The sequence below is a fragment of the Psittacula echo genome (assembly GCF_963264785.1).
Source record: "Psittacula echo genome assembly, chromosome: 7".
Lineage (NCBI taxonomy): Eukaryota > Metazoa > Chordata > Aves > Psittaciformes > Psittacidae > Psittacula > Psittacula echo.
The window spans coordinates 7,029,662-7,046,263 of NC_137740.1; the positions used below are offsets into that span (position 1 = coordinate 7,029,662).

At 39.9% G+C, this 16,602-nt stretch overlaps 1 protein-coding gene across 1 annotated transcript in view; it reads left to right on the forward strand.

Moving 5' to 3' along the window:
• The window catches only part of SLC1A7 (solute carrier family 1 member 7), a gene marked incomplete at its 5' end in the record, with an annotated part of 53,858 nt that extends 38,284 nt beyond the window's left edge, over nt 1–15,574 (forward strand). Inside the window, 4 exons of the mRNA XM_080623626.1 lie at nt 4,828–5,022; nt 7,973–8,107; nt 12,278–12,377; nt 14,561–15,574. Of these exons, the coding sequence (XP_080479752.1) occupies nt 4,828–5,022; nt 7,973–8,107; nt 12,278–12,377; nt 14,561–14,797 (667 nt within the window). The 3' untranslated portion in view covers nt 14,798–15,574. The remainder of the gene's footprint in view (nt 1–4,827; nt 5,023–7,972; nt 8,108–12,277; nt 12,378–14,560) is intronic.
• Between the last annotated feature and the right edge of the window lie 1,028 nt (nt 15,575–16,602).

The following is a 16,602-nucleotide window of genomic DNA, read 5'->3' on the forward strand; positions in this document are numbered from 1 at the left end:
AGAGATAGCTGAACTTTTCACCTTCGTTACACTCGAAGGAATGGATACTGCACATAACCGAGCTGTTGCCAAAAGAACATGTACAAATCACTGGGACTGGACAGGAGAGCTGTTTCTCCTGACAGTCAACACATCTGTATTTGGTTAAATAATACTTGCCACAGGGGCATTATATAACACTTGTAATGTGGGTATTGGATTTTCAGATTGTCCTAGAGAAGTACAGTTTGGTTTAAGCCTACTGGTGTGTTCCTTGGAGATGTTTATGTGTCAATTCATGACTACCTCTAAAGACAGAAAGAAAATCTGATGAGTATCAGTGTCCTGATATTCATTCCAGCTACTTTGTACCTGTGGAGAGCTTTCTTTTTAAGCTAAAAGTAAAACTGCAGGCATCAAAAACAACACATGAACAAAATCCAAGAATATAGCACAAGGGAACCTGAAAGTCACCAAGCAGCCATCTCCTGCCAATCTGAACATTATTTGAACCCATTTCCTTTTAGTGAAAGGTTCTGCATCCCCTCATCAGTCCCTTTATATTTCTTCAGCAATCTCAATCACAGCAGTATTTCAGTTTGCACAGACATTACTGGAGAGGCAGGGACAGAGAAGTTCTCTTATTCCTCTGGTACATCATTTAGGATGCAATGAACTCAATTTCTATGACTAGCACCAAGTCCCTGCACCAGTCACCTGGCCAGCCAGCCCCCGAAGCCAGACCCTTGGCCCCAGTACAGGCTGGCAGCAGGCACCCACAGCAATGTTGGCAGCTCCCCTTCACTACAGCAGTAAGGTGTGTACAACACATGCTGTCGTTGCCTACCTTGCCCTGCTCTGTGGTGTTCAGGCTGCATCACTGGTAGATTTCTGACTTGCTGCTTTCTTCTCCTCACATTGCTCCTGATCTTGTCACCCCTTAACTGTACTGAAAAAGCAGTCTACAGCAGAATTCCATTTGATTTTAGCCTTCCTCATTCCAATGGCAAGAGGAAATTTTTTCTAGGTCATCTTTCCATATCATTAATGAATTAAAGCAGCATTTTCTCAGTGGTACGTCCCATACCATTACAAGAAGCAATTTTCATCTTCTCTGAAGACAAATGATAAAATACGAGTTTTGCAAAGGTTTTACTGCTTATGAAACACTCAGATCTTGGCTATTGCGCAGTGTAAATTAAAGGCAGATTTAGCAGAAGGGGGATGAGAAAAGTTTGTTGATTTTTTGGAGCAAATACCAAAATGCATTTGAATGATAAGATAAACAGAGCAGGCTGAGCAGCTGTTCTTCCACAGTGACTAGCTGTCTTCGTGGCTCACACGAGGAAGAGCTTGGCCTCATCCAGCACTGGCTTATGCTCAGTCTCTGCAGCTGCAGCATTTTATCCCAAAATTGAGATAAGACTCTAAAAATGTTTTTTTAATTGTTAGAGTTAGTGCTGGAAGAAGATACCTCTCGTCTTAGCTCAAAGCTTTAGGACAGTTTTTAAAAGACTTAAGAGATTAAGACCAGTCCTTTAGAGTATTTTTTCCTCCCAATAAATGTTAAGCTTCCATATTACTGCTTCACTGTTTTAACACTAGATAAAGCAGCTTTCAAGCAAACAAACTTCCCCTCATTTAACTGGGAAGACAAATGAAAGTATTAATTTGATAATGTTTTTTCTTCAGCAATTGAAATTATGTATTAATATAAGAAAAAAAAAAGACAGTAGGATGATACATTCTGAGTAAAAATGAACCACCATTGAACAAGATAACCTCTCCTAGGATACTCCACATAACTTCTGTCACCTGCATTCAGGAAACGTTCATCCAGATTGAAAGAGGTATAAAAAGGGTAATCAGGGATGGAAAGTAGCAGTCTTGTAAGAGAAGACTTTAAAAAGTCTGATTGGGTCAGTTCAGGCTGAGAGGGGACAAAAGTGATTCCTCACAATATGTGTTGTAACAGCAGGACTAATTTGTGCAAGGAGAAATGCATAAAGCACATAAAAGCACATTTAGTGTAAATTGAAAAGAGCACATCTACACCATAAATCAAATTTCACACCTTAACAGTGAGTTCTGGAAAGCCTTTCAAGAGGGATAGTTAGGACAGACAGGCTACTAGCTCTAAGATGTGCTATCATAAATTTGACTGAGACTGTATGTAGCAGTTGCCTGTGCTATGAAGGTACAAGAATATGTGGCCTTTGCTTAAATATCTTGCACTATCATCATTACACTTACATTCTGCCCATTTTGGTTTATATTATAATATTTAATAAATAACAAATGCTATACTAGTTATGTGTCCTAGAAATCTTACTTCTAACAGACCAAAATTAAAATGAAAGAAGCAGCTGACTGTGAGATAATGCACAAGTTTAAAGTTGAATTCTTGCAAAACCCATCTTATATATTCTGTTTACAACAGTGGAAACAGATACAAATTTTGCTGGTTGTACCATTGGTATTATGGGATGGTTTTGCACAGTCTTTGTCACATGTCAACCAAATCAGAACATGTCAGTCACTTCAAGTTTGCATGTTTCACAGCTCAGCTCTCTGCCCTAACAGCAGGAAGACATATAGGTTTAAAATCCTGGAATGTCAAAGTGTGGGCAAGGTGGAAGGGACTTGTAAGGTTACCTTTTTCTCCTCTTTCCCCACAGAAAAATTAGACAGGATTTTGTTACAGAAAAGCCAAATGGCCACAGAAAGATTGTCTTTAAAAACAAGTCACCCTCCACAGCTGAAGTAGCTGCAGGGAAGGGAGACAATGAATAATTCTAGTACTTGCTTCTTGGCCATGCCTGTAGTGAAGAACATCCAGAAGTGCTGCTGTGGAGGTCTGCTCATAGTTGCAGCTACACCAGAGGTTATCTGTGAGCCCCAGCCTCCTCCTTCTATTGTATGAATATTTTACAGTAAACAATACATGTAAGTCATTCACGAATGTGTGAAAAATGATAGGGGTGCCCCAGAGAGAAATGACATCTAATGTGTAGTTGGGGGGGTTTATGCTTTGCTATGTTTGTTTTTCAGAGTAAATATTGATTAGGACTGCTGGAATTAAAAGGTTTAACATACTCCAGTTACCAGAGGTAATCAGGTTTCTATTATTGCCTCTTTGCCCTTTCAGTTTATTCACATCTTTAGAGAATGACTTTTGTCCAGATTTTCATGGCAGTGACTCTCAGCCTGCAGTAAATCATAATTCATAGAAAGATATCGTAATGGAAGCATAGACTTGTCTTTTTCCCTTTGTGTTTTTATTGCAGGAAGCTACTTTTCCTTTCCAAACACTGTTACTTTTCTCAAACAACAGCTTGCACAAATACGAAGTGACAACTCCTACTCATGGAAACATTTTGCTAATGCATTCCTGCAAACTGGCAGTTATGATTTCAGAGCTTTCTGCATCTCTCTGTGCTTTTGTAGGAATTTCCTATTTTACATCTATTTAAACAGTCTCAGACACTGAGCAGTATATTAAAATCAGTATGATAACAAGGAAAATATTTTGCCATTTGTATGTTTTCTTCAATGATATTACTTTTTTCCCTTACAAAATGATGTGCCATAAAAAATACGCCCTCACTCACTTGAATGCAGCTTAATTTCTTATGACATATTAGTGAATGTGGCACCATATGGTAAAATGCAAAATGTTACAAGAAGGCTGATAAAGTACGAAGAGAAACATGTTTAGGTGTGTTACTGTTTAAAAATGCAGACATCTTATGATGTGTGTGCATTGTGAAAATGAGGAAATTTATACCCAGATAATATTGTCTCACTTAATGGAAACAAAAATCAGATGTTTTAAGAGAGTATGAAATCAAGGGTTAAAACTTGGAAGAGGTCAAGATCATTTTAAAATGAAAACCTGACAAACAGCCTTATACCATTCCACTCCATTCCATACCATTCCACATACATACATATTTATATCTCAATTACATAGGTATGCATTATTATATGACCTGCAATTATGTGATTGTTATATGGGCACACAAGGAACACAGGCAGACCTCTTCCAGAGAGGAAATGGGATTGTCTATTCCTGAATACAGGAGCTTGGTCTATAGCTTTGATTTTCAGGTGTGCTTCTGGTAAGATCTTTGCCACCCACCTTGTAGAAAAAAAGAAATTGCTTACATATGAGGTAGGACATAACTGCATTAATGCAGTGTGTGCAAAAGAAGGAGCAGTTTCTTGGTTGGAGCTTGTCCACTGGGATGTTTTAGAGTTCAACCCAACATTCCAATCTCTTGTAAGCCTAAACTGGTCATCTAATTACTGTCAGTATACAGTGAGAACTGGAACAATTCCTAAGGACACTTATATAGCATTTATTTACAGTGAGTGAAGAGCCTTTCTTGCTTTTACCTTTTGGTTTATGGTTACACTTGCTGTTTATAAATGGCTTTCTATTTCAGAAGGTCTGGAAGGAAAATTTTAGATACCACGAGTGCACAACAGTTTTCAGAGATTTTACTAATAAACTGCATAGGATGTTTCTCCTGTCCTGCATTTGAGTGTACAATGCTTCCTATGTGAGCTTTCTGTCCCTTTTCTTCAGAAAGAGGAAAAGAGAACAACATTTTAATTCTGGGGAAGCAAAATTTGCACTGACTCTAGCATTTATACATGTCCCTGTCTTCATCCTCCCTCAAGCAAAAGCATTACACAGCAAGTGACTACACATGCCGACCAGGCAATGAGAAGCAGTGCTCAGATGGTTAGCATAAACTGTACCCTGCCTGGAGAAGTTTTGCTACAATTCCTTCTATTCCCCAGAAACAAAAATAATTCCATGTGTGCTTCTCTTGTTTGCAGCTCAGCCACACTGCCTATTACTTTCAAGTGCTTGTTGGAGAATAACCATGTGGACAGGAGGATTGCGAGGTTCGTGCTGCCTGTGGGAGCCACTATCAACATGGATGGGACGGCATTGTACGAGGCAGTGGCTGCCATTTTCATTGCACAAGTAAACAACTATGAGCTGGACTTTGGGCAGATTATTACGATAAGGTATAAACCTCAAATTCGATGTGCTGTTGAGTCTGACACTCTTAATGATCCTTGTGTGTAGCAATGTTCAGAACAAAACTTATCAAAGGATGCATTCCTTGTAGGATGGTTATTTTTGAGTAACATGGAGATCAGGGGCTGTACAAGAGAAATTGTGGTGGTACTGTTCAATAGAAGCACATGGACATCAGGAAATGTGTTTCTGTTTGAGGATAACTGCTTCACTTTTACTTACAGGCAATGCATTGATTGTTTTCTAGGATTGAAACATTTTAATATTATTATTTGGCTTAAAAAACTATTTTAAATGTCAGAATTGTTTTCAAGTCCTGGTTTTCATCTTTGTATGAGAGGAAAAGGTCAAAAATACGCAAACCTACAAGTCCTGTATCAGATAAGAGGGAATAGTGTGTGCTAGGAAGCTCTTTGTCAAACCTTGGAGGAGTAAGGGAATAGGGAAGGAGGCCACATGCTGCTATCAGGGCAGGTTTTCATGCAGATTTATATCACTCAGATATTTCTTAAATGTCTCCTCTGCTGCTTGTTAAAGCAAAAAACTTCCTAAACAACCATGCTGTCAGAGAGTAGAGAATGCTATAGCTGCATACTCCGTCCTTGAAAGGTCTGTAATAGATCCAAAAGACTAGAAGATCCAGCTGAACAGTTACCGCCAGAATAACTCCAGTGGCTGCCAAAGAACACCTCAGGGACTGAAACCTGCAGGTTTCCAGCAGGGAATGATTAGAAAAACATTCCTCATAGTCAGAGCCTTGTGCAACATGTTTGAGATCTGCTGCCCTACCCACCCAGTGACCCTGTCACTGCCCTGTTTACACTGCTGGGCCTTGCCCGCCTTCTACAGGACTTGAAAACCTTCATGACAAGAAGAGGAGAGTTCTGAAACTAACCCCAGAGGACAGCTTAGGTTTGTTAAACTGCTTCTGTCAAGAGCTGGTTAGACTCGGAGCAGAAGAAATACACCATGCCCATGTGAGCTCTTGCTTCAGGCTCACTCTCTGAAAGTTATTGGTATGACAGTGTGCTAAACTTTAGTATTTCATGATTTTGCATTTGAAGATATTTTTAGCATGTGGTCCCAAAACATGGCCCAGAGCATGGGTAGACATGACATACACCTTGAAGTAGAGAATGTGGTTTGAAATATGAAGGAGAAAGAGGGTCCTAGTAAACGGACAGAAGGTAAGTTTTAGCTTTCTTTTAGCAGAACCCTATTTTATCTCTTTATTTTCAGCCCCAATGTTAAGTGCTAGTACATAAGGACCAGACAGAAGTAAAGACAGTAGAAGGAAAATACAAATGAAGATTGGAAAATCCAAGAAAGGAAAGGAAAAAGACTCACTTACTTACAAAAAGGGATTAAAAAGGAGGTCACCGTGGATTCAGTACCTTGAATATCTGAAGCCAAATTCTAACTGTATTCTATGGACTAAACCTGCCCCAGATGTTGATAATTTAGGACCTGGATATTTAAAATTCAATTATGCCTGAGTGCCAGGATATTTTTTGCCAGAAGGGAAAAAAAGTGTTAGTTAAATAATCAGTCTATTTTGCTCATCGTTTGTAAAATCCAGGTTGACAGTTTCTATCAGTGTGATTATGCAAACCTAGACGTAGCAGGAAAAGAGAATAAAGACCCTATTCCCAGTACTAGAGTATATTATAGAAAGATACATCTACATTAAGGTCAACATTTAATGGAATAGCAGATGAGCCTGCCTGTGCATCTTAGTTAAACATTTCTAGTTTCGCTCTCATTTAAGTCATGAGCCCTTTCTATCCTTATCTACCCTCTGCCTGCTACAATGCTATTAGGATGCTCTATGAGCTGACTTTTCAAAACGTAGTTTTAAATCTTTCTCATTTCTCATCACACCCACAGGCAAGTGTAGTTTTTATTGCAGGAAAGGGCTCTAGTTATAAATTCTGATTCTGCTCTACTGGTACACTGTGCATCTGTGAGCAAGAGAGTGGATATCTCTGTGTCTCAGTTTCCATATGGGCAAATACTGTTACCCTCATTTTCCATCATAGGAGGTTGAGACGTAAGTGCTTGGACTATCAGTGTATATGCTTTATGCCATTCTTTTACAATTGTCAACATTTGGAGTTTGTTTTCCTGGATGGCCTAGCTCTTGGAAGTAGCCAGATGGGCAGAAATGAATATATCCAGTTACTTTTGCTTCTGGAAAAGGAATGAAATCCCTCCCCTAAAAATAACATTATAAAAAAAAATGTTAATCCTGCCAGGTCCACTCGTGCCCTTGTCTCCCATTCATTTCTGCTTGCCTGGCTGAAAAAATGGTGTGAAGGTCAAGTAAAAATACTTTCCAGAAACTGAAGAGGTACAGTCACATTCATGCTTGCTTCACAGTTAGATCCAAGTATGCAAAGCCATCTGCTATGAAAGGACTTCACCCTTGGCCCAGCGTCTTTACCCTTGGCCTGGCCTGGTGATGGATTGATATTAAAGGCCCTGGCTGCAGCCAGCTGTGGATTTGCCTGGCACAGGGACTGCTGCTGATGACTAAGTGACATCTGCTGGGAGCTCTGCAGCCAAGGGGGAAGCAGCAATGAGGAGTGCTGGCAGATTCATGGCACACAGCGCTGCATGGTGCCATGACCCACAGGAAGATGACATAACTCAGAGAAGACCACAGCCTGGCTGCCCTGCTCTCTCTGCACTTGTGATATTAGGAGACGATAGAACTGCCCCACCAGTGCAAAGATAGAGGGTGAGAATTTAGCCCTGAGCAGACAATTTGGCCTGCTCTTGCTGTCTGACCTGGCCTCTGTCCATAAAACACTAGCAGTTCTGTGCAGTGGCTCGTGTAATAAGGATGATGGTTAAGGAAAGCTCCTGTAGAAACATGGTGTAGTTTCTTGCTGAGTAACCCATCACTAGTAAAGCTTATTTCTTTCTTTCTATAAGTATCACGGCAACAGCTGCCAGCATAGGTGCTGCAGGGATCCCACAAGCTGGCCTGGTGACGATGGTCATTGTTCTGACCTCAGTTGGGCTCCCAACAGATGACATCACGCTGATCATTGCCGTTGACTGGGCACTGTAAGTAACATTCAGCTTTTGAAGTTTCCAGTGTGGCAACATTGCTAAAAAGGCAAATGGTCTCCAGGGGTATAGCAATACAGAGAGACATAAAAGGCATGGGAAGTAATTATTTTGTTTGAAATGCTGCTAATGTGGCCTCAGATTGAATACTCTGCTGAAGTGGGCATTATATTGAACAAAAGGCATAGGGAAGTAAGAGAGTCTAGATGAGACTTGAATTATGACCTACATTGAAAGACTGAAGAGTGGAGTTTGTTTAGTCTAAAACCAGAGCAGGCTGAAAAAGGTCACCACAGAAGTCTGTGATATAGATAAGACTGTTCTGAATAGGACAGTAATCAATTGTTCTTCCCATTCACGGGGAGGGTGGATGAAGTAGACCAAAGTTAACTACCTTAAGTCAGATCACAGGAAAACTTCAGAATTATTTCTGTCTAGAAGGATAGTCAGGCAGTGGAAGTGGCTGCACCTAGCTGGGTTCAAGGATGACCTTCATGAGAAGTTTTAAGGTCAGGCCAGACAAATGTCTATCAGGTGCAGCTCTGGTACCTTGCCTTGGACAAGGACAAGGGACCAACATTCCTAGGAAATGTGGTTTGCTTCCACTCTGCTTATGAGCCCATTGACACTTCAAGGACATCTCAATAACACTTCAAGCACTCTGCAGAGGCATGAATCAGGGCTACAGCAAGCAAGTACTCCTGCACCATAGATACCACTCTGCCTGAAACAACCATGACAGTACAGTAACAGTTCGTGCTCTACATAGCTACTAGTGCTGTAACTAGAACCATGGTACAAACCTGAATGTAATACATGCAATGCACTGCATTAGGACTAATAATATCTTTTTATTACAGATCCTGGTGCAATTCTTCCCTTTCTGATTTCAGTGCTAAATAGGCAGCAGCAATTTGTAGCCCTCCTGCACAGAGCCATGTTTTGCAAGAGCAGCCATTCTCTAGAGGTTACTCTGCTGTATCCTTATTCACTGAGGATTTAACAGCAGAGGCAGAGGTTAAAAGTTAACACACTCAGAGTAAAAGCACTTTGTGCCACCCATGAGAAGAGCCACTTTAAAAACTCATACGGAGTCATTTATTTGAACTCTTAAATTTTCTGTCAATGTCTATAAATCAGTCAAACAATTTTGAAGAGTCTAGGAAGGTGAATTGTAAAATCTTGGTCCCTACTTCATTGGCATTTCAGTTAACTACAGAACTGGGGTATGCATCCACAAAGAAACAGCCCAAATTATTTCTTATTTAATCTATATATCTCTATTCATACACTGGAGTTTCATTACATCAAGGTTCTGGCTAAAAGTGTGTTATGAGTCCTTTCTATTACATATCCTATTTTAGTGAACTTTAAGCCATTGATTTTTTGTTCATGGAATTGTGAGAAGTTATTTACTTTCCCGTTCAGTGTAATAGGATATTATTAGTAATAGGAGTCATGAGTGTAGTGTTCTATTTATATTTTAAGACATATTTTATTTTAGGAATATCATGAATATTCTTCTGTGAAGGATAAATAATATCTGCTGTGGACACCTAAACTTTGGAATGGCAGTTCATAGAATCATAGAATGGTTTGGGTTGGAAAGGACCTTAAAGTCATCCAGTTCCAACCCCTTGCCATCGTCAGGGTTGCCTCACACTACTCACTGAAACTCAATAGTTAATGAAGCACAATAAAGTAAAAGTATTTTAAGCGGTATTACAAAAGCCTTTTCCCTCTATATTGCTCAGTTTTCTCCCAGCTCTTGCAAAATCAACATTTCATTGTTTTTCCAGTAAGGCTTCCAGCATATATGGGAATTAGGGTTCTTTTTGTCTTACAAAACTTTTCAAAACAACAGACCAAACACTTTTTCAGGCTCTAGTTCCAGATGGTATTAAAAAGTGAGTGAGGAACAGACCCAATTTTCTGTCTTTTGCAGATGACCTTTCATGCAAAAAGTGTATCTCTGTATTTCAGCACTTGGTGGTTTCAAGAGCCTGCAGATGCAAAGTGTCAACATGGTTGACATGGTGAATATTTTCAGTATTAGTTTTGGAAGTACTGGAGTATGAAGAATGCTTAAAGAAGGCTGGTTAGATGATCTCATGAGACTGAAATACCATTACAATGCTCTGCAGGTATTACAATGCATTTAGGTAGTTATAACATATATGTGAACTTCATACCTTCAGCTAGTACTTAGAGGCATAAAGAAGAATACCAAGACATTTCTCATCTAATTCAAACACAAGGTAAAAGTTTTGCATCTTAAATAATATCATCAAAAGCTAAAATTCCACTACAACACCTGACTCACGTGTTTGCACTGAAAAAGCCACTAGCAGCAGGTTGGCCTCTTGGTATGGAAATTTCAGTGGTGTGCAGCGTGGTTCTACTTATGTGTAGTGGAGACTACTCCGTACATAACAGAAACATTGAATAGAACTGGTCAAACAACATGCCAGGCAATCTATTTGCTTCAGATTTACAGTGTGGTGCCCCGTTTCCACAGATAAATCCTATCTTCAAAAGAGATGCTAATCAGGGCCCACAAGAGAATGCAAACTCTTGAGTTCTGCTCATACAACTGCTCTACCACAGCTGACTCTTTGCACAATCCAAAATTAACGACTCAGAGTATCTTTCCAAGAATCAAAATTTGATAATCAACCAAGGAAAAGGAAAAGTCCATGTGTAGCAGGAACATCCATCAGTACGTGCTGCAACAGTGGTTTTCCCCTCTTAATATATTCTTGTGGGAATTTTCGTCCAGGCAAAACCCAAAATCAGAACAGCAGGAATTAGAAAAATGGATTCAGCAAACAAGTGTAGGACTGTGTCCTGGAGCAAACAACCACATCCAGGTGTAGGCTGTGGAATATTATTGCTGAAGTTACTTGCAATGGCATGGGCAATTTGGGTAACTGCACACACAAATAACCTTTCATGCAGGAGCTTTCATGCTAATGAGGCAAAGTAACTGCATCAACATTTGCATGCACAGAGCAAATGCCTAAAATATCTGAAAAAGAATCAGCACAGAGTTTGAATTCTTTACTGCATTAAGCTACAGGATCAGAAATGTGGCAGTGTTGATACTGGACCATCACTGACTTTAATAAGCCAAACATCTGGAGATTTCTGAACCTCCATTTTATAACCCACATTTATAAATTAAGTTACTAATGTGACACAGTTTTCAGATGTGTATGTTTTTCTTGGAAAAGACGTGCTATATTTCAGACTTAGAAGCTAGATAATCTATTTGAAAGCTGGTGAGTTTTAACTAATAGATTCCAAGCTGCTTCAAGTGTAACATTTGTCTATGACAACCACTTTCTTTTGTGTATTTACAGGCTGGTTTTTAATAGACTTAATTTTTAGGCAGTGGGTAGAAGGTGTAAACAGAGAAGAAATGATCCCATCAATTAATAAATCAAAAATAGGGAAATTACATATATAAAGTACAGTCAAGCATATTAAATTGAAGTTGGAAAAGATGATAACTGAAAATGAAGAAGCTTTCAGAGCTGCTAGTAGCCATAGCAACCACAGCTTTCTCAGAAACTAACATGATTTAAACACAGTCAGTGCCTGCTCAGTTTGTGAGTGGAGTTATTTAGCAATCTTCTGAATCATTTTGATTGTATTCTGCACATTCTACTAATACAATATTCTTCTTAACTAGCACTTCAGTTGCTGAGATTGGGACCTTGATAACTAATAGAAGGTACTGGTTGTAGTGGATGCCCTCTACTTTTGTTGAATTAGGATATTTGCAAGCACCAGCTTCCGAATCAGGCCATAACACTGGACCTTAACACAAAACCTCAGCCATAAATGCAGTCTTGATCTGCTGTGCTAAACCTTTTTGGCACTGAATCAACTTGCACATACAGGGAGGCAGAGCTGCTCTGGTTAGCTCAGTTACAAATTAAAGTACATGGCAGCACAGCACACTGAGCTCAATAAAGGCTGGAAGACCCAACTGAGCAGCTCTGTAACTAGTGGCTGCCCTGTGCCAACTCCTTACTACCAGTTCTAACCTTGTTAGCTCATAAAACTGGTGAAACTGGCCTTCAGCTGTAATTACTGCAGTGATGCAGTCTTAGGAATGTACCCAAAGAGCCAACAACTTACCATTACTATTTCATTTTCCAGTGACAGGTTTAGAACAATGATCAATGTCCTGGGAGATGCACTGGCTGCTGGGATCATGGCCCACATCTGCCGGAAGGAGTTTATCAAGGATGGTGATGAGGTAACAGCACTACAAGCTGGGGTGCGCCAGTGTGTGCCATGTTATGGCAAAGAACCTGCAAGCTCTCAGCCTCCCATGATTGTTTCATCTACTTTATAAAGGGTGTTTCAGAGAGAGGACAGAACTGGGCAATGTGCTGCTCGGCCACATGTGAGGAAAGGGTCTTTTTGCATGAGGTCATGCACAAAAGCCACTCGAGCTCAGAGCTTGCCAGCCAGCTGTGTCTGGCACACAGGGCTGGGAGCAGAAGCAGCTGCACTGTCCTGCAGATGCACAAGAGGCTGGAACTTGAGTCCTGCACTCAATAGCCAAGTCCTGACTGGCCAGTAAGTCATCCTGCTTCTGAAAATCTGACCAGCAACAGAGCAGGGTGACAAATAATCCTTGAGTGTTTGTGTATAGCGGGAGGTAAAGTTACCCATGAGCGTGTATACGCATCATCAGTAAGCTCACAACAAAAGCAGCAATCGTGGGTGTTTCAAGCATCTGTGTTAGCATGATCTGAAGGCACCACTGCAATGATTTCTTTTCTGAACACATTGCTCCATTCTAAACTTCATTCTTAGGCATCTTCATGCCTTCTACACTTAATACAAGCGCCTCCTTACATCTTTGTTTTTCCTTTTCTATGTCTTATTCCATACACCACACACGTTCTGCCCCTGCCTCCATCTAGTCCTATGCTTTTTTTCCTTCCTCCTTGGCATGCATCATTCAGTCGTTCCTTACACCAGGAACTCCTTCTCATGATCTTCCTTCAAATCCTTGCCAAAGAAGATTCCTAATTCCACTAAGCCCACCATGCTTGGAGGTGCTAAGCTCCAACCATGTCAGCTCATAGCATAACTACCTTTCTCCCACAAAGAAATGTTTCTTCCCGAGGAGTGATTTTCACAAGACATGTTTCAGTTCTGTGCATCACTTGTAGTATTCTACAAAGAACAACAGGATTAATAGCAAAGTTTAATTTCTGTTATTATTGTTTCTCCTATTTTACAGACAGTCTTTCTGGTAAATCCCATTCTCATGCCTTCCTGCAATATGCATTTAAAATTCCTGCTCTTTCAAGCTTTATACAGAAAGACAGTCTTATCCTCTGAGATACTTTGCACCTGCAGTAATTACTGATGACAGGATTAGGCCTGAATATATGGGCTACACACATAGCTAACTACAAAAAACAAACATCCAGCCTAATGGTAAGGTGTATTACAAAGCCAGAAGTGTAGTCTGAGTTCCTGCATAACACAGGCCTCCTGACATTTCATTACTGTATTTAGAACTCACTCAGAACTCAAGAAGAGATGTTTCAAGAATATAAAATCCCTCCTAAGGGATTATTTAGTCATCTGCAATGAGATTTTTCTTTGCCTCATGCTCTATATTTGTATTAAAATATACCATTAGTCTGCCATATATTTTGGCTGCATAATATGTGGACTTAGTAATGTATACCCAAAGGCCAAATTTTCTCAGCTGCAAGCCCACCTCGTTTCTCTGCCAGTATTTACGTCTTATTTTCCTCATCAGAACTTCTGGTTTGATTTAAAGAACACTTCAATATTTAACTTACGAAACAGTCAATAAAATCCCCTTTATTTCTTTTGAAACAGTGCAAACTGAAAAAACAGGTGTTACTTTGTTGGGCTAGAAGAAAGGCAGAAGGCAACAGCAAAATGACTTACTGGTCTATGTAATTGCACTCAAGAGCAAGCTCTGCCCAAAGCTGAGCATACTGGTCATTGTGAGCCCACCTCTCTCAAACTTAGCCCTGAAATTCTAGTCTTTATCTACTATACTTTTATTGCTTTACTGATGCACTTAGCCCTTAAATTCTAGTCTTTATCTACTGTACTTTTATTGCTTTACTGATGCACTTAGCCCTGAAATTTTAGTCTTTATCTACTGTACTTTTATTGCGTTACTGATGCAAGCAGTTACTGTAAGTTAAAATAGAGTTGTGATAGAATTTGCTGTTTTAAATACTTAGAGACACCTTCACTTTATCCGGATGGTGCAAAGATGCTTTAGTGTATATGAGAAATAGGTCCTGAAAGCCTGTGGAGGCCCTAGGTAATCCTGGTGAATGTAAAGCAGACCACAGGCTTTCAAAGTAAAAATTCCTTTCCTTTTGTATACAGCACACAGGGGCAGTATTCCAGATCTTAATGCTTTTCACATAGGTACCACTGATCTGTGAAACTAAGCCTATTAACGTCCATCAGATTGTGGCTTACCAGAGAAATGGCTGTGTGAAGACCATGAATGCATCTCGTGGACCAGAAACAGTGAAAGCATTTCAGCACCACATACCTGTACAAGCGGAGCAAGAAGAAAGTCCAGTGGAGAATCACACCAAGAAATCCAACAGTAAAGACCACTGCACTATTGAAATAAATGAACTAGAAACAAATGTGTAACTGCTACACTCAGGGGTATCTCATACCCCAGTGACCTGATAACCAATCTCTACCTCACAGCTGGAAGAAGGACTTTTTGCCTTGAACAGGAAAATGTGGGAAAATGTGTGATTATCACCACTCTGCTTGTACTGGAGAAGGAGACCAGCTGTGACCATCAGGAAAGGCACACAGCTCGCACAAGACATGGGCTTCTTTAAGTGAAAGATTTCAATACTGAAAAACATAACTAATGGACAACTGCTGGTTTATTCTGCACTCATTTGACTCCAATATAATATTTGACACTCCCTTGGCTTATTTTTTTAAAGTTTTTTTATTTGACCCTTTTTTTTTTTTTTTTAACCAAAGCCTTTTTTTTGTGATTCTCAGTAATTATGAACACTGTATTTATGTAGATATTTTGCTATGTGATTTATGTATTTTTTGCTATGTTTCACCACGACTGCTAAAGGTTTTGTCTAGTATTTGCTAAATACAGAGTTTGTGCTTAGTTTTAGAACAGCAGGAAGAAAATCACACTGATTTCCTCATCTCAAGGGGTTATGTGTATTACTAAATAACACTTCAAGCAGAGGTGAAGTAGAGCATGCATTTTTGCAAGACAGCACATTAAGGTAATTCTGATGGGCAGCCTTCAGAGACAGGCATTCAGGCGTGATACATAACACACAGAATTCCTAGGTCACTACAGAGCACAGTTTGCCTTCCAAGTGCCAGATTTATTAACCTTTTTTTAACCTAACTCTTCAGTAGAGTCAGTACCATGCACCTGCAGTGGCAGAGGCAGTGTGAGCCCTAATCCGTAAGCACTGGTGCTAATGTGTCCTCTCCTGTAATCTGTAGGCTGTTCTACTGTAAATATGTATAAACACAAAGCTCAAGCTCGTGAACCATATGCTTCCTCCTAAAAGCAGACTGGACACAAACTGGAACCTGATGGTGCTGAAGTAACATGGGGGTTTTGAGAGGAGATTGCTGTGGGAACTGGCCTGGTCTTTTTTATGATTCAGTGGTTGATCTACATTGACGGTTACTCCCTTTCCACTGTCTACTGAATCTTTCAGTTACAATAAAATCTGCTGAGTATGTTTCCAATGTTTGTGATAGAGAACATTTTTAATAAACCTGCCATTTAAAAACAGGCTGCCTGTGCACTTCTGCTATTAGTGTCTGCTTCATTCTGTGCCAGAATGGAGAGTGGAAGTGAGGAGACCTTTTCAAATGGTGGGATTCAATCCAGAGATGACATATTAGTTCATACCAGTACACTTGACTATATTTAGCTACTTGTGGTATATCAGTTTCAGATAACATGTGCCTTGTATTATAATACACTTCTCTCATCTGTAGAGTAAAAATAACCCAGTCAAAAAGGACAATTTCTGCACTCACCATAAGCAGAGGTGCTTCATGCACATGATTAATGGTGTTCCTTGGAAGTGGGTATTTACCTCTTCTTTGAGGGCTGCTGTTCAGACTATTTCTTTTGCCATGCACTAATTAGTTGCCTGAGAGGGGTCTATATGGGTAGTTTAAATGTCTTATTTGCCTATAGTTCCTGAGAAATGATGTATTCAATAGAAAATACACACAGTTGGTAACTTCATTTGATCCTAGAGTGAAAACAACAAACACAGAACAAAAGAATAGGGAAGAACTGGAATAATCAGAACAATTTGCTCCTGAACAGGTCCTGTAATGGATCTGCTCTATGGAGTGCCATTAAAATGGGTGATATGAGAGAGCTGAGGCTGGTCTGTGCCTCTGTGAATGCGCAGAAGCATGACCTGACACAGCATCTG